Raw genomic sequence first — 23,582 nt, 5'->3', positions numbered from 1 at the left:
ATAAACATCCTTTAACCGGTAAATATACTTCGTCTTAACATTTTTATTTGTTAAAAAAAGTAAAACAATAACAAGGATGGAGCAAAGGCTCCATCTTTGCAAAGCATTCTTTGAATATCTTACTCTGAGGTCTTTCTATTGCTTTCCTCATAAAAATAAGAGGTATTATTTTGCCTATATTTCTTTAAAATGTCACCACTATGATTGGAATAGAAGTGAACTCAACTTTTTAAAATAATTTTAATCTCCTTGTAACTAAGCTTTCCAATCAAGGGAATTCATCAGGAAAGGAAGATCTCAAGCTTGGCTCAATCATTACGTATCAGTTACAATTAGACCAACATAGATCCATTTTAAATACAAAACTAACATGAGACAAGAGGGATCAAATTTCTTCATGTTACATGAAATTTGTTGAGATCAATGCACTTTCTTGATTGCGTTATCTTATTTAGATATTCGCTCTTCCCCTTTGTTGATTTCCACAAAATCAAATTATCAGGAAGCCTGCAAACTTCAATTAAAAAAGGGATTCCCTGGCTTGGTGACACATTATAATTGGTAACTACATGTGAGATACATGAAGCTTACCATACTAATGTACATTAACAAGAATTTTCTAACTTATAATTTTTATAGTGCTTTAAAAATATTACCATGTAACTAAAACTAAAATTATCCAAACAAATTAACTCCAAGATAATGTTTGTTTATATTATGACTTAGTGGAAGCATTGTATATTTCATGACTTAGTGGAAGTGTTGTGTATCAGTGTTCAGGTTGGAGCTTGTCCAATTGAAAAATGATATCATTTTGGCTTTTGTTTGTTTATATTATGATTTTCTGTTTGTTTATATTGCAAAGTAACCACCAAATTTTGATTTTAAAAAACTGTATTAGAAAACAAGGAAATTCATTGGCCTTTGCAATCAATGAGCAACAATAATCAGTGCTTTATCTATATATTGTAGCTGAATACATCTCAGATCTGAAAATCATTATTGGAAGGGTTTAAACTTCTTTATTTGATTCTTAGATGATTTTTATGAGTTATCAGGAAGAGCTATTCATTTTCAATTTCGTAATAGGTTTGACATAACACAATTTCTTTAACCCAACTATTTTTCTGTGTCCTCAAATGATTGTTCTTGGCATTCATTTTATTCATAGTTGGTGAAAATATGGGTTTTCAGGAAGAGCTATTCCTATTTCTTTTGGTAACAACTTTGACATAACATAGTTTCTTCAACCCAACTAGCGTTATGTGTCCTCAAATCATTGTTCTTTTCGTTCTTTTCGTTCTTGGCATACATTTTATTCCTAGTTGGTAAAAATATGAGTTATCAGGAAGAGCTATTCCTTTTTTTTTTTGAAATAGCTTTGACATAACTGAGTTTCTTCAACCCAACTAACTTTTTGTGTCCTCAAATCATTGTTTTTGGCACTCATTTTGTTCTTGCCATTTTTTTTATTCCTAGTAAGGGTTAGCATGTTTTTATGTAAGGGTTCTTAGTTGTAGTATCTTTATGTAGTTATGTAGTTATTTTGATTTCAAATTCACCTCAGGAACATATCTTTTCAGTTTTTTCATTCTTCACTCATTTTTATATTGTTGGAGGCATCTGATCTCAACGAGCATTACTATAGGTAAGAAATTATCCTTTTTCTTCACTGCTTAGGGGCAACAATTCACACTGAGTTTTCTGTGTGCCAATCAACTTTGATTCTTTACAGATTTATGGGTTTGTTGGCAGCATACAACACCTAGGGGACCCCCTTGAGACTGGAAAAGAGAATTTCTGATTCTTTACAGATTTATGGGTTTGTTGGCAGCATACAACACCTAGGGGACCCCCTTGAGACTGGAAAAGAGAATTTCTAAACTAGTGGGTTTGTTATTCATTTAGAAATGCGTAGGTGACTAGCCACCCCAACATAGTCTTCATTCTTTGGACAATAGTGTCTTGTTAAAGTCTTATGAAACTAGCGCTTATCATTTTTGTTAGTCCCGCCTGGAGCGACAACACTAACTTGATTTCTTGATCCATAGAAACAAGCTTTCAAAGAGTCTTCTCCAACATATTTCTTGATTTCACTGAAGAATTATTTTTACTCAACCAAATGAACTAAAGCACTATAAATCCATCTAGAGCATACCTAACTGGGGTAAGATTGCCCAGCTTGTCAAAACCCCACATGATATTTATGTGCATATCAATTTGGGTCTGTGAGCTTCTCCCGAAAACTATATGTGGTTGCACTGTATAATGAGGAATCACGGCGGCTTCACTCAATGAACCTCTAACTTAACACGTGCATTCTTGGCATACTAAACAATACCCTTAATTTGACTACATATTGGAAAATACCTCTAAAAATCACTTTATTTAACCCCCTACCAATATTAACCCAATACACCTTCCCAATTTAAAAGCCCCTACTTTCACTAGATATTGTAGGTATTCATTTTTTTATAAACATTTTTTATATCCTTTTATTTTCATTAACAATGGTAAGCAGATTCTACACCTAAAAAGAATGACCTAAATACTAGGTCGCTGAAAACTTGAAAGTTTTAATAAAAAAAGGCAGATATAAGTTGGTTGATTTACAAATACATATTGTGGAAAATTTGAATGGAAAATACATAGAATTGCATCTAACTTCTATTAAATACTAAAAAAGATACACTACAACAATTCAAAATAAAACCTCAATAACGAAAACAACGTCGTGCCTTTCATCTTTCTTATAGAATAGGAAGAGGAGAGAAAGTACAATGAATATGGACACATGCAAAATCCTATTTTGTTGGACTTTGTCAAATCATAGCCCCAACCTGATCACCTAGTGCACCATAGTTGCATGCTAAGAGTGCCAAGTAAGTGTGTCTCCATAAAAAATGAAATGGAGCATGCAATCATGCATCCCTTCCTTGAGATTTGTGTCCTCTACCTAATATGGGAATATCTCATGCATTATTATTCTAATTGACCAAGGATCTACAGCCTCTTAGTAAGAATATATCATGCATGATAAAAATAACAAAAGAAAAGTTCTAATAATAGAAAAACTCTATCCAAAACTGTAATTGCTAAATTTGAAACAATATCTAAACTATAATTAATGGAAGGTGTGACATGTGTGCCCTTAGCATGCATGCACTCTCTTCCAAACAATAGTCTATTTCACTATCTCATATGGCATGCATGTGCCATCTACTAATCAATAGTTTGTATCACTGTCTCCTTCACTTTCATTCAACCTATTCATAACTAATGTAAGGAAAGGGTTAAGATGCCATATTTTTTGTCTTCTCTACTGCCCCATGATTGGGAGGATCAGTAGCATGGAAATAGGTAAAAAGTCTTAACAAACACATTAGACATAGATTATAGAGGTATTAGTAATGTGATGCATGTATGTTCTACAACAAGGCTTCTTGGGAGCGGGGGCAAAATCAGGAAGCAAGAGTAGAAGCGGGAAGTGGGGATGGAAGCAGGAGTGAGGAGTGACAATTTCAAAATCTCCCAGGTTGGGAGCGATTTTGGGACTGAATTTTATATAATATATATTTTTATAAATTTTGATGCATAATGTCAACAAAATCTTGTAGAATGATGAATTTGGATTTTAAGTGAGATCTAAAATTCTACTTTCTCCATATGAAACCTAATGAGGTCATAACCACTCTCAAACATCCTAAGTCATTTCATGGTAATGTTAAAAATTTAAGTAAAATGATGAAAAATGAAAGATAAAGGATAATGTCACTTTTACTTTACGAATTTAACATTACCATGAATTGCATGTCAATACTAGGGCCATTGGTTTGAATATTAAGCTACTGTGGACCTAATATTACCATGGATTTTTTTTCTCCCTCCCACAATACTCTTAATCCTCTATTTTTCCATCCCACTTGTTTTTTGCCTCCACATGGCCAATGTATTGTATAAACAATACCTTATAATACACATATTGTTATGCAACATATAAAAGCCCTTTACCCCCTATTATATGCTCAATATATTATTTCAATTTTTTCCTCATTTTTTATCCCCCAATATGAACGCACGTGATATGGTATTGCTTTTTTGGTGAAGCCCCCATGTGAGGAATATACACACAAAACGACATACCGAGAATGCCCCTCATAAACCCATATCACATAATATTACACTTTATATCAAAAAGCCATCAGACATCATCAATCATACATAATCCATCAGATCAGAATGACAGAACAAATGTCATATACAACACACATAATTTAGTTTTATATCAAGCAATTACATGCATTATTGAGCCATTGTTTGTTGGGCCACTGAGTCTAATAAGATTTTGTGGTTTTATCCTCATCATGTCATATCGAGGAAGAATCGATTGTAACGAATCTGCATGATATCACCACCCTAACTCACTCTACTAACTGTTGTTAGATGTGTTGCAATGTTTGGTTTGTTTGATACTTATTTTGATTTTAGATTCATGTCATGCACATATCTTTTCAGTTTTGTCATTATTCATTCGTTGTTATCCAAATGATTTCAGATTCACCTCAGGCACATATCTTTTCAGTTTTGTCATTATTCATTCATATACTGTTGGAGGCATTTGATCTCAACAAGCATTAATATAGGTAAGAAATTATCCTTGTTGTTCACTGCCTAGGGGCAACATCTCACGTTGAGTTTTTTGTGTGCCAATCAACTTTGATTCTTTACAGATTTATGGGTTTGTTGGCAGCAAGCATACAACACCTAGGGGACCCCCTTGAGACTGGAAAAGATAATTTCTAAACCAGTGGGTATGTTATTCATTTAGAAATGCTTCTCTAACCAGACAATGAATCTACCTGACATTAGAATTTGCTCTTTGAAGGGATATGTTTTACTATTAGCTGCAAGGGTCAGATTTGAGATTATAGTGGCAATGAAATTGGTTTCTAAAATAGTAAATCAGTGATGAAATTGGTTGTAATGGCTTTAATTGATCCTTGTTTCTCAAGAGAAATAACATTATTCATTATTCAACAAAAATGGTAACATTATTCAACAAAAGCATACGTGTATGTCTCCAGCAACTAATGAATAGAATGAATGTAAAACTGTGCACACACTCAGTTTCTATGTTTCCAACAACTTCTGAAAAGAATGAATGTAACAATGTTTGAACACTTTGATTGGATGTCTCCAATAGCTGATGAGTAGAATGAATGTTTGAAATGAAAATGAGTAAGAGTTGATGTTTTATAGTTTTTTCATATAGAATTTAATTGGTAGGGAAGACTGGCATAGATTGCCATCTCCCAAATTCAAATGTGTAGCATGGATTGATTTGTACATGATCAAATGGTTGATAATCTTTGATGGTTGATCCATGTGCTTTCCTGTTTTTAATTCCTGAATTGAAAAGGCTGGTGCGTTTAATACTTGAATTTAAAGTGTTGGTGTCATTTATTGCATCCTCTGAATTAATTCCTGAATTGAATGTTGTCATTTATTGTCTTTAATCCTGAATGGAATGTTGAGAATTGAATGTTGTCATTTATTGTCTTTAATAGGTTGAATGGTTAAATACACATGTACATATGGCTGACATACATTTCACCTATTCTTGTGCAGGTATCACTGAGCAATGGGATGTGTTGCTCCAGTGGAAATCTATAGGTGATTGTTTGATGGGATAGGTGTACTCCTAACTAGAATTCAATGGAATGTTTTGTAGTGCATTTTGACTTATTTGGTAATTGAGAGTTGGGGATATTTGAGATATTATGTCTTGTCAATATGTGATGTTAAGGTTTGGTATTTGACACTTGTTAGCCAATCAATATGTGGGTCCATTATGGATTAAATTATATAATTTAATATAAACTATTTATGTGCATATTTTTGATGATTTATGAATATTTTTTTTATGGATGTGTGGATCAGTATTATAACACGGTGAGAAATTATCGGACGAAAAGGTGATTGAGTATTTGAGCCTTGCGGATTTGGAATCATCTCTAGCCGCCAGATCCGCCAGCGATCTGTCCGTTGGGCAGGCGCAGAGGGTGGCCTTTGCCAGGACTCTCGCCAACGCCAACGAGCCTGATGTCGGTCTTGCTATTTCTGAATTTGGTTAATGTTGTGGGAATTGGGTTTTTTCTACGGAGGATGAAAGAGGATTCTGTCAGTCTTTTCTTTTCTCTAAATTTGACTCTGGTTGTTGTAAGAAATAGGTGCTTCTGCTGGACGAGCCTACGAGCGCCCTGGATCCCATATCCACTGAGCGCATCGAGGAGTCGATCGGGAAGCTGAGAAGGGACAAGAGGATGACAATTTTCATGGTCTCCTACAGCGTGAAACAGATTCAGAGAATCGCCGAACTCGTCTTTGTGTTGGGGTATGGGCAGATTGTGGAGACTGAAACCCGACCAGCTCTGCAATGCAAAGCATCCCACCTCTCTCAGGTTCCTTGAATTGAGCTCCTGAATTTCACCATCACAAACTACGCAATTGAATGAATGAAATTTGATGAAATAAATTGTAAAAATGCAGTTGAATGAAATTTGATGAAATGAATTCCTCTGTGGTTAATTTTCTGTCCGTGTGTCGGGTCAGAAAGCAATTGCAATTGTTATGCTTTTATTCCCTCGTAATAAAGTGAGGATACGTGCGAAGTAATGGGCATTATCGGAATCCAAACTTCGAATCTGATGCAGTGAATCCAGAGTCGGCGTAATTTCAATGTGTGGAAAAATAACACTCGGATCCCTACTCCACCGACATAGCCGTCATACGTACAGGAAAGGCAGTTGTCTATAACGCGACTTTTTGAAAGTCTTTCCGGCCGGTTTTTTCGGTCGAAATCCGGCAGGAATTTATTGGAATCGCAAGTTTGATAGCTAGTTTTTGCACAATGAAAGCGTCCCAGGGGTTTTTCAGGGTGCTGAATCCAAATATGCAGTTAAAAAACCATTTTAACTGCAACAAATCAAGATTCAACCTCAATTTCTTCTGCCGGATTCCGTCACCGAAATCTCCAAAAAGTCGCATTATAGACAACTCCACATGAAAGGTCTTTTTCACAATCCAATTAGAACATTTTGATCGTTCATTGATTGGGATATATATTTTTTCCCACTCTTTTATGTTTGCGCTTATAAGCACGCTCTAGTAGTGGTGTATTGATTATGCGTTTGTAAATGTATATTGTAATTAGTTTGTAAAATTAATGTTGGAATTTTTTAATTTGAAACTGAGTTGTTTTTAGTGTGAATTTTTGAAAGTATTTTTAATGGGTATTTTTGGTGTAATTTTTCTAAAATCTGGCAAGAATTTATTGAAATCACAATTTTGATGGGTAATATTTGCACAATCTAAGTGCTGTAGGGTTTTTTCAAGTGTTGAATCTATATATATAATCAAAAAACTAATTTAAATAAAACAAATCAAGATTTCACTTCAAATTTTTCCTTCAACACCACAAAGTCCAAAAAATCCCACTAAAAACAACTCCATTTGAAAATAGTTGAAAACAATATTTTGAAAGTTTTTGTGGTAGGTATTTTTGGTCTAATTTCTCTAAAATCCGGCAATAATTTATTGAAATCACAATTTTGATGGGTAATCCTTGCACAATCTAAGTGCCATAGGTTTTTTAGGCGTTGAATCTATATATAGTCAAAAAACCAATTTAAATAACACAAATCAAGATTTCACCTCAATTTTTTCCTTCGACACTAAAAAGTCCAAAAAATCCAACTAAAAACAATTCCATTTGAAAATAGTTGAAAACAACCTATTATACTTTTATGTATTTTTATTTTTATTTAATTTATAAAATAAATATTTAAATTTTATAATTTGAAAATATTTTAAAACAATATATTAAAAATATATTAAAGTTGAAATTTTTATTTTTATTTAATTTTAAAAATTAATATTTTAAATTTCATAATTTGAAAATATTAGAAAATAACTTATTAAAATTGAAATTTATATATATATATATATATATAATTAATTATTGTAATTATGTTTACCTACTTATAAATAGATGAGTAATAAAAAATATTTCAACAAATTAAAAAAATTACCATCCCAACCATTAATTCCATTATTGACTAGCTCTAACAATTCAGTACTTATTTTACGTTGTCTTTCTATGATTATCACATGGCAACACTCACAGTTCTGCTAAAAGTACCTCATGCTCCTGAAATTTTGATGTACTCATAAACAACAAAACCATGAATTGACCACTGACATTTAAAACTAATCTGTCTATTATATAAGCGTTGCCATCATCACATAGGGTGAGTCAGATTTTAATTATAACACGCAGATCCTAACAACCATTCAATAATTGAATTTGCTACACCTATCCTCGCACATGCAAAGACAAGCTCTCTATCCCCGCAAAAGCTTAATAACGTATGTCTGCACTGCCTGGCTTGTCGGGTATTGACATCTGCGCGCAATCACGACTGGACTTTCCAGGTGGATCTGGACGGGATCTTAACGTGGGTTTATCCACAACATTTATATATTTATGCACTAACTATTGGACAAAGAGTGAATGATGTATTCACTTACCATTCATTGAGAGATGGATCTACCACTGTGTTTAGGTAGAACATTTATGTATTTATGGACATAGAATGAGTGATGTATTCACTTGGTATAAAGTGAGAGATGGACCTACCACTAGTTTCTTCTACTATGAGTAGATGTGGATTAATTCTCATTTTTTTAGTTTATTGTTTGAGTGATGTATTCACTTACTATAAAGTGAGAGATGGACCTACCACTAGTTTCTTCTACTCTAAGTAGATTAATTTTCATTTTTTTTTGTGTATTGTTGTGTACTAAGAGTATAGGTAATCAATTGTGATGTTGTTGTTTATGAGTATATGCAATTAATTGTGATGTTGTTATTTATGGATTGGTTTTTTATTAATTAATAGAGATTTATTTTAATCATTAATCTAGTAAGTATTAAAAGAGATTAAATTTTTTAAGTTGAAAATTTCTTTTAAATGGAAAAAAATATTTATAATTTGAGAGATTTGATCTAATCTACTTGCGAAAATGACAACTTGTATTGTGTTCTACTATCTCTAGCAACATCCTACTCTAGTATGCAATGCAAAAGGAGCAATCTCATGATTGGAAACACCACCACACAACTTACAAGTGGTGGATTCAATGTTACAACATGTTCTTACAATGACTTTCTCAGTTATAGTTACAAACCCTGTGATTAATAGTGTTGGGGAGCAAACAAGGAAGTGACAAAAAGGAGATGGATAAAAGACAAAGTCCTGAAAGATGACATATTCACAACACAACGTAGTATTGAGCAGAATGAAAATCATGAACACTTGTTGCCAACATCAGAGTGTAAGAAGATTGTATATTTCATTGTAACTGAATTCAATAATTAATTCCTCTCTCAATTAATATAGTCTTTGAATATTTTAATCTAGATTGGGCTTTCTCCAGTATAATCATGTGCTTAATATATGGTGTGGATTCTTGTAATGTGTTGTTCACTTTAAACTCTTCACATACAACACTTTTTAGGCTGTAGCAGAAATTGTTGGCACAAATATTATCAATTGTGGGAGCTTTTAGTGGCACACATAAATGCCACAACATTTTTCTAAGAAAACACATCGATTTTTCTACAGTTATTTTATTTAAGATTTATGGAAACAAGATTCAATAGGGAAAATATGTTGATTTCAAAAATATGATAAAGCCATTAGAGAAAACTTTCTTCTCGCTAGTAAAAACAAAGTTTTGATAGCAAAACATTTGCATCCTGGAAATGCAAAGTCGAGAATAAAGATCTATGACCCACAAGTCAGAGATTAAAACATATAATTTTGGTATCAAAGCATTTGCATCATGGAATTGCAAAGAGAGGAACCAAGATCTATAAACAACAGGTCAGATGACCATGTGAAAATAATTGTAAAAGAGCGGAAAACATTAACTCAACAATGTTTATCAGAGTTTCTTTGGAAGTGTTGGTGGAGGAGATAAGAGGAACTAAAGGAAATAACCATAAATTTATGCATTCATAGTAAGACATAACTATGAACATAGGATATACATTGTAAATTCTTGCGGCCAACATTATGGTGCAAAAGGACTATTTCTTTGTAAATCATTCTTCACCTGGAATTAGTGGTTAATAGTCCTGGAGTATTTAACTACCCAAGGGTTTTCTCCACTTATAATCCTATGCCAGATTATAGTCTAGATTTGTTTATTTTACTATTATGTTTTTACCATTCATGCAAGGAATTTGTTATTGTTTTAACAAAGTTGTTTGCTAAAAAATTGTTGGTTGTAGTGGATTTTAATGGCATAGATAAATGTCACGGTATTTTTCCAAGAGAGCACACCATTTTGCCAACAATTTTGGGGCAACCTTGGATTTTAAAATATATTAAAACCATTTTGAGACAATTTTCTTCCCCTTGGTCAAAAAATATAAGTTTGACATTAAAGCATTTGTACCTTGGAAGTGTAAACTTCGGATAAGATATCCATAACCCACATGTTTGAGAGCCATGCGAAAATAACTAGAAAGAAGTAAGAAACCTTAAGTTTGTAGTATTGACTGGAGCTTCTCATGTGACAATAGGGGCAGAGAGGATGAAACAATGGCAAGGATATAGAGAAAAGGAAGAAGCCAAAAAGATGTTGTAGTTACGACAAAGATGTAGCAATGAACAAAGAATGTACCTTGTATACCCTTGCCACATAGAGAAAAGGAAGAAACCAAAAAGATGCTTTAGTCACAACGAAGATGCATCATTAATATTATCCCATTTTTCTTAATATTGTCCCATTGTTTGTAATCATGTAAGGGCTTTCTCCACTTATAATCCTTTACTTAGTTTATATTGTGGTTGATTTGTTTTTCTATTTGTTATCATTGTTCATAGTATAATTTCTGTTAATTTCTTTTAACAAAGTTTTTCACTCAAATGATGTTGGTTGTAACAACTTTAATGGTACACATAAACATCACAACATTCTTTTCAAGAAAATAATCCATTTTGCCTAAAGTTATTCTATAATACATATTGAAATATCATTCATTCCTTTATTATCCCTGTTAAGGATTTAAGCAATTCAGGAGAGTATATATTAATTATTGTGTACATTGGTGGTTTTGGAAATTCCCTTCCTAAGAACTTCACAAACTCATCTTTGCAAAGGCAATATTTTTAACCACTATAAGAATTTTTGAAGTGTTTAGTTGGTGTTGTGGACCTTCAATATTGTATTCCCACACTTTGCATAGTAATTTTCTTTCAAATTAATGTTCAAATGTAATATAATTTTAGAGCCTCTTGTGATAATTTCATGATACTATATATTAACTATTACATGTATTGGTGGTTTTGGAAATTTCCCATTTTATAAAATTTCATCTTTGCAAAGGCAAATATATTAGCCAGTATATGCTTTTTTTATGTGTTTTCATAGGCCAATATCATTCACTTGACTTTAAATACAATATCTAGATTGGGGTTTGTCGGCACTCTGCCTTCCTTAACTTCTTACAAGCCCAGTGATTTGGGTGTGCAAGGACTTGAAGCCCCACAATCTCTTGGTGTAGATAAACAAAGGGGGTTATAAAAATAAAAAATCTTTCTTGGTCTCAGAAGGACATTTACATATTCTCTTTCGATACATTGCCTTATAGCCTTCAGATTCCCTTTCCATGCAGCGTAATTGAGAGCTTTCAATTCCTCACCTTTTAAGTTTGGTGGGTCGGTGCTATCAATTGTTGGTTGATATCATGGAGGTGAAAAATGAAAGCTTTGGATGCATGCTCATTTGCGTATTTAATATTTTCAATCAAAAGGATTGATTTATTTTAGAAGTGTTTATACAAAAACATACACACTTTCCACCGTTTTGTTATGAACCAAACTTGAGTTTGATGTTTAATATTTTCTCATGTTGTTAGAAGCAACTTGTTTCACCCTTTTCTCCCAGTGTGTTATAAGCAACATTGAGATAACTCACCCTGATTAATTTATGTATACCAAAAATGAATCTTTAATTTGAGTGGGCTATAGGCAAAAATGGTAAATCATGACATTGACACTCAGTTGTTATCCTTAGTCTAATCAATAGCCTTCACATGTCATATGGTTTATAACTTAATGTATGCACTATTGATATCTGACCTGTGAAAAAATTAATTGTTTAATGTGTATTTGTTTTATTTTTTTGGTTCTCATCATTTCATCTCAACTCTCTTTTTTGTTGAAGACTTTATTGCAAGCATTCTATTTATTTTACGTCTTGTTGAATTGGTTCCCTTCGTATAGATCTCTATCTGGAATTTCTTTTGTGAACTTTGTAAATGAAGGGAGATTGGACAAAGAGAGACATTATTGAGCTATTTGTAAGGATATATATATAGATCATAGGTAAAATCCACTTGGGTGGATTTACACAAACTATTCTCGCTAAAACTTCATTATGTCAACACCCATGTTCAGATGGGGATTGAGCTTATAATCAAGGTATGCCAATCCATATAATGGACTAAATTCTCCTTTGTGCCAACTATAGGTCTGTTCCTACAATCAATTGTTGTAGACCAACGTTTTTGGGAAGTTTGAAACATGGATCCAAAGACAAACGACTATTTCATGTTGAAGCATTCACTCCACCATGCAATATGGGGTAAAATATAACTATTTATTTAGGGATTTATAAGGTTCTCTATTAGCTCTAATACATTAACCAGAGGCATAGTTGATTGTGCATAATAAGAAATTACTTAACAAAGGGTCTACCAAAATATCTTGGCTTAGTCTTTTAACTTTCCTTCAATTTATAGGAAATCTGGGCTAAAAGTGATCTAGTGACCAATTTTCCCAAAGTTGATATGGAAATACTCCATAAAGAGAACAATATAGTATCACGATACCTGCCATCGCTGACTTCTTTTTAGCCGTAGATGTCAAATTGGCTTCCATTACTAGCTACCACTACTCTCCTTAATGATTTAGTGGGTCTAGAGTGCATATGGACTTTATAAACTCTTTTAGGTTTTTCTTCCTTAAAAAAAAGCATGGGTTTAAGCTCTGTTGTGTCTGTTAGAATCATAAATAGTCTCATTAATTGTTCATTGCTTATTTTTGGACATCAAATAATATTTTATTCAATTTCAATTCAACCAAGGATGTTTATTTTTTATAAAGTGATTTAAAAAACCATAAAAGATTGAAAATAAATTTAGTAAAAGAAAAATAGAATCTAGTCTTCACTAACAGTGTCACGTATGGAGATTCCAAAGTTTGACATTATTTTGAATCACCCCTTTTATTATTTATTTTGTTTTTTTGTGAGATGGTAACAAGAAAATTTAGTTTGTGCTATTTTTTTGGGAAAATTATCTCGACACTTGCAAATAAATATTGTTTCTCTACCCATACAAAAGTGCAGGTGCATAGGATCCATGTCCTACACCAATATTGAACCACTTGCCCCTAATCTAGACAATTTTTCTCAAGTCCTTAGTTTTCATTCCGGAATGTGAACAACTTTCTAACTTGAGAAGGGGATGTGTTCTGCGAACCCCTTATAACAAAAAATGACAACATTTTCCATATGAGTTTTGATCCAATGGTAAAGCAGGGGTGTTTCATATGTCCTCCAATCTTCAAACTATCCAGAGACATGTTTTTCCAAATAGACATATGTTTTTGAACTAATACTCCTAAAGCCATTATCTAGATACTAGTGATTAAAAATTATTTTTTTATTATAAGAGTAACTCATCACTAAAAAGTATTATTGGTGTACAAACATAGAAACATATTAGCTATACATAATATTAATTATTGTATTGTTGTCTATTTTAAATAAGTATACTTATGTAATGATTAATTAGTATGACACCGTCACCATCACCTAAGTTTTTGGCATTACCTATATCTCCATCGACGTTACTTCTATAATTGTAGGATTCGCTCCTGCAAATGGACCAATTGGCAGTAGATCCTCTTCTCTCGAGTCACATAGATGGGTGATCGGTTTCCATTGCAAGTTTTGTTTTTTTTAATTCATTTTGGTGATTGACAATTATTTCACTAAATATATACGTGAATTTCAAATATCTCATTTTTGTGTACACAAGTTGAGAGAAGCATGCATAAATTCCAGTAGAGACATTTTATGTAAATCTTCATATGCTACCCACTTATGGCGTTTCCTTTGCAAATATTTGCAAAGGACCTTTCATCAAATTCTTTTATGGGTAAAATTTAATTGTAATTTAAGTGTTGGCAATTTAATTGGTATTAGTGGTTTTGGCTCAACCTAAAAGGTTGAATTGATCCCCCAGGATTGTTGTTGGCAATAAGGAGACTTTCAGTAGGTCATTTTTAGGGGATTCAACAATTTGATGTAAAAATAATTACGCATGGAAGTATACCACATCAAAATACGCTTTATCCATGAGAGATCAAACAGGACATGTGTGAGTGTTGGGTACTGCTCCAAAGATAAATACATTTACCTTCCCATGAAATGATATTATTCTAAACAATCTTTATAGCCTTGGAACATTCATTGTTGAACATCCTTAAGTTTTATCCTCAAAAATTATCTTCTAACCCTATTTAGAAGGAAGATGTAGACAAGTTGGTCTATACTATGACGCCCATATCAACTGTTACAAATTCTACACATGAAAATGTTTAATGCTCTTTCCAACTGCCAATATATGTGAAACCCACAACAACACTGTAAGCATTTATCCTTAACACTTTTTCCCCGTTGGAAATCTTGAGTTCAGGATTACTGGTCAGTTACTACTGGCTTGGAAAATATGATAAATGTGACGCGTAGTTATTTATGGTATGATATGGTAAATGCATGGCCCCATAGTTGATGAATATGGAGCCTACAATGCTCTTCTTACTTTGATTTGTCTTACAAATGTCGTTTGAGTGATATTTGTAACTATATCCTAATTTTAATAGTAAACTACCTTTATTCCTTGTAAATAAAAACCAAGTTAGAGGTGTTATATGTTTTAGAATTGCAAATTCGGCTTGTTTGTGAGAAATAAAATAAGCCTTATTTATAAAGTGACTTGTGATCTCCTAAAATTATGATTAATTTAGATGTTTATAACTTTTGTACATAAATATAAATAACCCCTTGGATACACAAAGTGTTTTCATTTTTGTTTTCAAATTATTTATCTACCTATAACCCCTTTGATCCACAAAATGTTAAATATTCCATACACTTGCATTCAAGGTAGGATAGGTGTATAATTGCTTTTAATTCATGTTAAAGAAATACAACTATCTATTTAGACAGCAAACCTTCCAACCAATTCCAAAAAGAAACACCTATTATTGTGAGTGGTTTCGAGCATCAAGGGTGCTCCAAACAACAAACACCACCTCTAATCCCACAATTTCTCCACCCAGTAGCAAGCCCGCAACAAGTTCTACGATGAAATTCTAAACTTTTCCCACCTATTCTGAGAAAACATAAAATATTGGCAATTGCACAGAGAGGTGCAAAGAAACTCCGAAAAAAGGAGCTGGGAATGTGGAAGGAAACTATCTCCTTGTGCTACATGTCATTGTGCATCATCAACGTCACTTTATGGATTGTAAAATGACACAATGAAGGGGAAAAATTTCTAACCTCAACAACCATTCCAGTCCTTCCAATCAAAAGGGGTTGTGTCAATGGATGTGATCTCTACTTGAGTCTTACTTTTTTATAGCATCCACGGATGCTATAGATGATAGCACATCCTAGAAAATGCCATGGATTATGGGCATCGACAGGTGGTTTTCCACCTGTATGTTATGAGACCAAGTTTTGGAATCAGATAAATAAATAAGGACAATGAGATTTTTATGTCCTTTTAAAGATAGAATAAAGTTTGATAGTCAATCTGACTATTGCGACAATTCTTCAGACCAAGTTATCTCTTAATGGGCCTGATTTGATTCTTCCCCAAATATTGAAGTCAGACTTGAGTCAACTCAGCCCTGGAGGGGTTTGGTAAAGAGGCAATTAAAAGACCAGTATAGTGCGAGTGGGAGAAATAACTCAACTCCAACCCAAAACAAAGGGGAGATAGACTTATAACTTGAAAATATATACTTTCAAGTTTCATCCATTTTACCATAACATTCCCACAACGGTATCAGGAGAAGACTGGATTACCTCCTCAGATTGGTTTTCGCCAATCTTTTTTTTCCATCTCATTGGATATCAAAATGAAATGTTTGCGATGAGAATATAGTATGGTTTCCAAGTTTGAGAAATAAATAGTAAGAACCAGACCTGAGTTGAGAACTACGATAACCAAAAGTTGTCGTGGATTGTCAATCCATCGCCACAACCCTCTTGGTCTAAAGTGTTGTACAATTTATCTATCCACATAGTAGAATCACCTTCCCTACCCTATACTTCGAGTCCAATATGGCCCAAAGTAGTGATTGAGAGCTCTCCTTCCTTGAATCCCAATCGACAAAAGAGAAGGCTTACTGAATTTATCCACCTCCTTGTTTAAGGTTTTCCACAAGGCACTTGAGGGATGTTCCCCATACTTCCAACATTGCCATGCAGTAGAGATTTCACATTTGTTTACAATGTTAGAATACCTGCTACCTAGAGATTTTACATACTCCAAGGGACTTCAAGTATGTAAAGCATAAGGATATTTGATCTTTCATTGTTTCTTATCTTCAGATATGCTCAAGGCATTCCTCCGTTGCTATTTTTACTTCTATTTTAGAGTTCCATTGATCTATTTTGGTCACTTCTAGGTTTTAATATAATTCATTTCATTTCTCTCCAAACCAGCATGTTAAAGGCATTTATAGTTTTATAATTTGTTGCGAATCCACCCCACATGTCATTTCATTTGATTGCAAATGACATTTCTTCCGGTCATAATTTAAAAAAAAAAAGGAATTCTATTACAATATTCGGAAAACTCCCACTTTCTCATATATACTTCCCCTCAAATGGCATTTTACGTCTGTGAAGATTGTTGGTCAAGCTCGTATTTATGTGAAACTGTATAGCTTAAGCAGTAACCACTTGTTCACATGCTAATAATGGTAGTTTTCAATGCAATGATAAAAAAGGGGTCTTTAATCGACCCTTAACAGTTGTTGTGGGAATCTTCATGATTAGATCCCTCTAGATTAGTTTATTAAATACTGGTGAGAAACATTTAACAATTAGCTTATTGAAGATGCTTCCTTGTATGGTATATTTCTTTTGAAATCACCAAGCAAATTCTCTCTTTTAATTTTTAAATTATATAAGAAAAATAAATATTATAATTTTACTATATTCATAACCAACCATTATCATGAAGATTCATTATTCAAAATCTAAAGAGACATTACATAATCTTCATGGTGACTATAATTCTAACAGTCCACCAATACCTTCAACACTATAGCTTATACAAGATAGTGTCAACAGTGGGATGATTTTTAGCTACATTTTAAACATCCAAAAAGTGTCAAGATATTTTGGCTATCTTCACTTGCCATCACATGCCAACAAAATTTCTGCATAGTTGAGGCTCTTAATGAGTCATCATGTAATTTGTAGTGGGTTGTTACATAATTATTACATTTTATTTTAATTTAGGGTAAGGTGGGCCTAGCCTCTTCCTTGGGGCTAGTCATCCTGTAATTAGTAGTGTGTAGTTACACCATTATTACATTTTATTTTAATTTAGGGTAAGGTGGTCATAGCCTCTTCCTTGGGGCTGGTGCCTTAACCATAACAATAGTATAAATACACCACATCCCTCATTTATATAATCATCACATTCAAGTGTGTTGAATCATTCTTTGTCTAAGGGCACCTACATCAATTCAATCTACTTGTGTTATGCTCTCTTGGAGTTTATTTGTGGCATTGCTACTTTAAGCTTGTTTATGGATTAGGTTTTGTTGGAGAATTCATTGAAGATCCTCCAACTTATGATTTCTAACAAAATAAAACATCTTACAACTTTGTGTTTTATTTTGTGCAGGTTCAACTTCTCAACATGGTTCTTTTCTCACAATGAGTAATGTAACTTTTCCTATTCATTATTGTATCACTAACTCCTCCCTAGTTGTATTTGCTGGAAAATGTATAAGCTGTGTTCAATGTTTGTTTCCAAGATTCCAAAGATTTGAACTTCTTAAAATGTTTGAATATGTAGGACAATTTTTTGTTCCTTGATACTATGGATTTCGTAGGTAGTGTGGCATGTCTATTTAGTGTGTTAAGAAGCTCCAATTGTATGAAACCATGCTTTTGTCTAATTTGATGCACAAAATTTGGGGCTTAACACAGGAGAAAACACTATGAGCACCCTTGGACGAGTTGTGCTTATTGTGTGGTTGTTTGTGGTTTTGATCATCAATTCAAGCTATACGACAAGCCTGACTTCAATCCTCACTGTACAACAATTATCACCAACAATTAAAGGAATAGATAGTTTGATAGCAAGTGACGCTCCTATAGGATATCAGACAGGATCCTTTGCAAGAAACTATTTAACGAAGGAGCTAGGTATAGCCCCATCAAGACTCATCCCCCTTGCTTCTACACGAAAACATGTTGAACATTGTCCCTAGGACCAAACAATGGAGGGGTGGCTACAATTGTAGATGAGCTTCCTTATGCCTAGTACTTTCTATCAACTCAATGCAAATTTTCAATTGTTGGTCAACAATTTACTAGAAGTGGATGGCATTTTGTAAGAAAACTCTCCTTTACTAGATGCACCTATTTTTGGTTGAGATTTCTCCTAAACTATTAAGTCTTGTACTTTTGATATGGGATTTCCTTTTCTATTTACAAATTTAGGGACTACTGTTTTGACATATTTCAATTTTTTTGATTATCATGCCATCCCAAAGGGTTCACAACTAGCAATTGACATGTCAACAACAATTTTGACCCTGTCAGACACTGGTGAGCTCCAGATAATTCATGATAAATGGTTAAGTCAAAGTGGATGCACCCCATACAACAATCAACTCGAACCAATCAACTAGGTCGGAAAAGCTTCTGGGGTCGTTCCTGATTAGCAGAGTTGCATCCTTCATTGCCATCATTGTATTTATGTATTGTAGGATGTGTGAATTCATTCATCAACCTTGGAAATCTGACAATGAAGATGGTGATGTCTTCGATTCTCATTCCCTTGCTTCTAGGAGTGCAAATTTTCTACGATACTTTGCTATTTATATTGACGAAAAAGAAATTGATGCAAGAGAAAAGAAGAGGCTTAAGACGAAACATATGGAGAATCAAGCCATTGTAAGAGATGGCACCAATCCAGTACAGGGTAAATAAAAGCTCTCTTTGCTTTACATAATGGAAGAACCCTGTATCGGACAAAGGAACTGACGACAAGGAAAAAATGGTTTCCACGTGTTGAATTTCGATGGGAGGGAACAACAAAACTGGAGCGAGCTGATTAGCTTGACTTAACAGTGTTTGCCCAACTGACTCAATAGAGAAAATGTCTTTCAGCATAAATATAGAAAAATCAATCACATAACAAGAAAACTAAAGTCGAATTAAATAGTCCTAAATCAATTAAAAGTTCAAAATATCAAATTTAATAAAATATGAAATTAAATTAAATTTTACAAATAAATCAAAATAATATAAACAAAACCTTTGTTTGTTAATTTTATTGTTTTTCTCCAGTATTTCTCTCGCTGTAAGGAGCAACGAGCTAGTTTTTGGGCAAGGTCTGTGATAGAACATCCTGAGGTTGAACGAATCTGTCTAAGATAAATGATTTGAACAAAGTGAGTTTTGGAGCCCAAATCTTTACGAATATTCATCTGAGGCACACCTCGAGTTTACCCAGGTAGAAGACGCAAGTTCTGGGACATGCACAAATGAAATCTGCGGAAAGAAAACAATACTGAGATTTCTAACGATTTCTTGGCGGGCGAGGGTTTCAGGTTGAAAGAATCGAGTTCTGTGGGAGTTTGTGGCTTGAATTCTTGGTTGAAACACAAACTGTGATTGGAAGAGACAATGAGGCTATGCTACCAAAATTTTGGGCTCGGTATGTGAAGGAAATATCATTGTTCAAACCTGCAGAGACATCGTTTTGCAGGCTGAACTCTCCCTGTTGTTCGGACCCCCTGAAGTTGACTGAAGGTAGAATATTAACAGAAGGAAGGTTGAAGTGGTGTTTCTTAAAGCTCATGTTCTGTATCAAAAGAGGTTGAAGTGGAGTGTACTCGACTATACTAAACTACTCAAAATGAGCTACGTTAATTGACCATCTATCATGCGGTCAAAAGCTTACTAAATAGGAGAACAAATTGTTCTAGGATATTTGTGAACTTGTTTGTGGAGATAGCAATTTCTTATTGGTTGTCTGCACTATAATGGACTCAGACTATAATAGGGCTCGGATGAACGGGTGAATAGAGCTCGGTTGGTTGTGCAGCCCTATGGCCCCGGTTTGCGGCATTGCAGCCCAGAATTCCTCAGATGCTGTTTTAATTCAATTCGTTGGACCTTAAACCTTTGACGTCTGCTCTAAAACAAGATGTTGGTGCTTAGAACGAACCCTTCTCCTGTGTAGATGTCGTGCGGCTTTCAACTTGGACCTTAGAATACATGGAGTGACCAATGCCAGATCAATCCATTGAAATTTCCCAAGGTGAGACCTTGTACTGAACGAAGGGTTTGAAGAGAAGGAAAAACTAGTTTCCACGTGTTGAATTGTGATAGGAAGGAGCAACGAAAATAGAGCAAACAGATTGGTTGGCCTAAACAGTGTTTGCCCAACCGTTTTTTCATAACACAATTCTAGATTCCCTTTAAAGCACAATGTGTATGTGGGTCATTTTTTCATAACACAATTCTAGATTCCCTTTAAAGCAAAATGTGTACCTGGGCAAATGATATATGTAATGGTCAAAAGTTTTACCTGAAACTTAAGTGGATAATTAGTATAAGTGTGGTTGGGTAGGTGGTTATCAAATTTGTTCAATATGAAGTTTAGTTTTCATCTCAACACTAATTTGAAACATTGTTGAAAATTTTGAAAAATTTTATAGTGAGTAATTTTTCAAATTTGCCAAATGAAAATTCTATTTGGCAATGGTTATTTTTTTATAATAATATTTATATTAAGTAAATAATAAATAAACTAAGTTTTTTTTTTAATGATTAATTTTAATATTGAGAAATCCTAATCTAATTTATATTTTAATATATCAATTGTTATTTATTTGATTAAGAAAATAAAATTACAATTTTTTCAATTTAACAATCTTATCAACTTCTCTTTACACCTTTTGAGTCAATCACTAATAAATATATAAGAGATATTTAAATCATTTAAAAATAACATTTGGGTTTAGCTACACCAAACTTTAATTAATATGACTAGATTGGTAGTCACAAATTTCAAATCTAAAACTTTAGCTCAACAAAGGTGTGAGTAGTACACCCAATCACCACTACTTTCCATAGACAATAAATAAAAGCTTAATAAAATACCGTAATTATTAATATTTAAATACAAGCCATAAGTCTTACGAAATCAATGGCTAAACTGAGAATTCCAAATCGGATCTTAATCGAATTATAAAGGAAAACCCATTCAGAGCGAAGCTATATGATACAACCGTATCCCACGCTGAATATACATAGATTAGAGAGTGACTTAATGTAAGTGGGGTCGACATCAAAGTGAAGACTACTATAAGAACGTCAGCGTTCTAAACATAAGTTCAGAGAATCTCTACATAATGTTAGTAACATCTCTCGGATCACATGGGAAGAACGGTCGGGGCTTTTACAGAGCTCGCTCTTCCACTGGTTTTACCCCAAATTGTTTCTTGAATCGCCGCTGACAGGTAGCTGATATCTTCATTGTGATTGGGTCGCACATCGATTCTATCAATGGAACTCAATGGTACGTATTATGCACACCCACTCTGTGTTTTTTGTACGCTTCTTCCTCATTATTGTCTTCTGATTATTATTATTATCTTTGGGGGTTTGGGCTGCAAAGAGTTGGGAGACGAGCAGCAGCTGCTGCGCGGCATCGATGAGGACGACCTGGAGGAGGGGTTTGTGGGCAATGGTGATCGCCATCCGAAGATAAGAGTCAAAAATCTTTGGAGGAAGACGGAGGAGGGGACGAGCCTTCTCTCGGGCGTGTCGGTGGACATATGGAAGGGGACGGTGGTGGGCGTAATAGGGCCCAGCGGAGGCGGAAAGTCGACATTCCTGAGGGCACTGAACAGGCTCTGGGAACCGCCTGCCGATTCCGTCTTCCTCGATAACCAGGACATCACTAAACTCGATGTGCTCGCCCTCCGAAGCCGTGTGGGCATGCTCTTCCAGACGCCAGCCCTCTTCGAAGGTCGGTAATCATTTTGATGCGCAATTCTTGTTCACCTTGATGAATTGTGTGAGGATATAATCTTTTTTATACACAGGAAGCGTTGCGGATAACATAAGGTACGGGCCGGCGCTCCGCGGGGAGAAATTGTCGGACGAGAAGGTAGTTGAGTATTTGAGCCTTGCGGATTTGGAATCCTCTCTGGCCGCCAGATCCGCCAGCAGTCTGTCCGTGGGGCAGGCGCAGAGGGTGGCCTTGGCCAGAGCTCTCGCCAACGAGCCTGAGGTCGGTCTTGCATTTTCTGAATTTGTTTAATGTTGTGGGAATTGGGGCTTTTTTACGGCGGAGGAAGAGGATTCTGTCATTGTTTTCTTTTGTCGAAATTTGACTCTGGTTGTTGTGAGAAATAGGTGCTGCTGCTGGACGAGCCGACGAGCGCCCTGGATCCCATATCCACTGAGCGCATCGAGGAGTCGATTGGGAAGCTGAGAAGGGAGAAGGGGATGACCATTATCATGGTCTCCCACAGTGTCAAACAGATTCAAAGAATCGCCGACCTCGTCTTTCTGTTGGTGGATGGGCAGATTGTGGAGACTCTGAAACCCGACCAGCTCTGCAATGCAAAGCATCCCACGGCTCTCAAGTTCCTTGAATTGAGCTCTTGAATTTCACCATCACAAACAATGCAATTGAATGAATGAAATTTGATGAAATGAATTGTAAATTTGCAAACAATGCGATAGAATGAAATTTTATGAAATGAATTTCTCCACCTTAATTTTCTGTCAGTGCGTGTCGAGTGAGACAGCAATTGCAATTGTTATGCTTTTATGTGAAGTTTTAGTTGTGGCTTACTTGTTCTAGTTTTTAGTTTTTAGATGCTTAAAATTAAAATTAGGAGTTTAAATTTTGAATTGTGAGCTTTTTGGATTTTTTTTAAAGATATATTTATTTCTGTCATATGTATTACTGACAATTATATGATCTTAATATAATCTATTCAGCTTTTCTCTCTGAAAAAATATTTATTTCTGTATTTAATACATTTAAAAAAACAAAAAATCACACTTTAATTAAAATAAGATAAAATTTATTCTAATGGAATTCTGATCAAAAATTTTAAAACATAAAAAATTACTTCAATTCAATTTTAATCAAAAAC

The 23,582-nt window shown here is 34.2% G+C and overlaps 1 protein-coding gene across 2 annotated transcripts in view; it reads left to right on the top strand.

Moving 5' to 3' along the window:
- Nucleotides 1-23,198, top strand: part of LOC149139446 (ABC transporter I family member 17-like) — a 251,129-nt gene extending 227,931 nt beyond the window's left edge. Inside the window, exons 1-4 of one of the 2 annotated variants that reach the window (XM_089446792.1) lie at nucleotides 21,803-21,988; nucleotides 22,088-22,441; nucleotides 22,518-22,705; nucleotides 22,831-23,198. In XM_089446792.1, coding sequence (XP_089302918.1) covers nucleotides 21,976-21,988; nucleotides 22,088-22,441; nucleotides 22,518-22,705; nucleotides 22,831-23,085 — 810 coding nt within the window. In that variant the 5' untranslated portion in view covers nucleotides 21,803-21,975 and the 3' untranslated portion in view covers nucleotides 23,086-23,198. Of the gene's footprint in view, nucleotides 1-21,802; nucleotides 21,989-22,087; nucleotides 22,442-22,517; nucleotides 22,706-22,830 lie in introns of those variants that run through there. The other variant, XM_089446791.1, reaches the window with a different exon arrangement.
- The last annotated feature ends 384 nt before the right edge of the window (nucleotides 23,199-23,582 follow it).

Source organism: Pinus tabuliformis, chromosome X (assembly GCF_031772625.1).
Source record: "Pinus tabuliformis cultivar Carrire ecotype Pingquan chromosome X, CPIR1, whole genome shotgun sequence".
NCBI lineage: Eukaryota > Viridiplantae > Streptophyta > Pinopsida > Pinales > Pinaceae > Pinus > Pinus tabuliformis.
The sequence above is the reverse complement of the archived record's forward strand: the minus strand, read 5'-3'. Positions and strand labels throughout refer to the sequence as shown.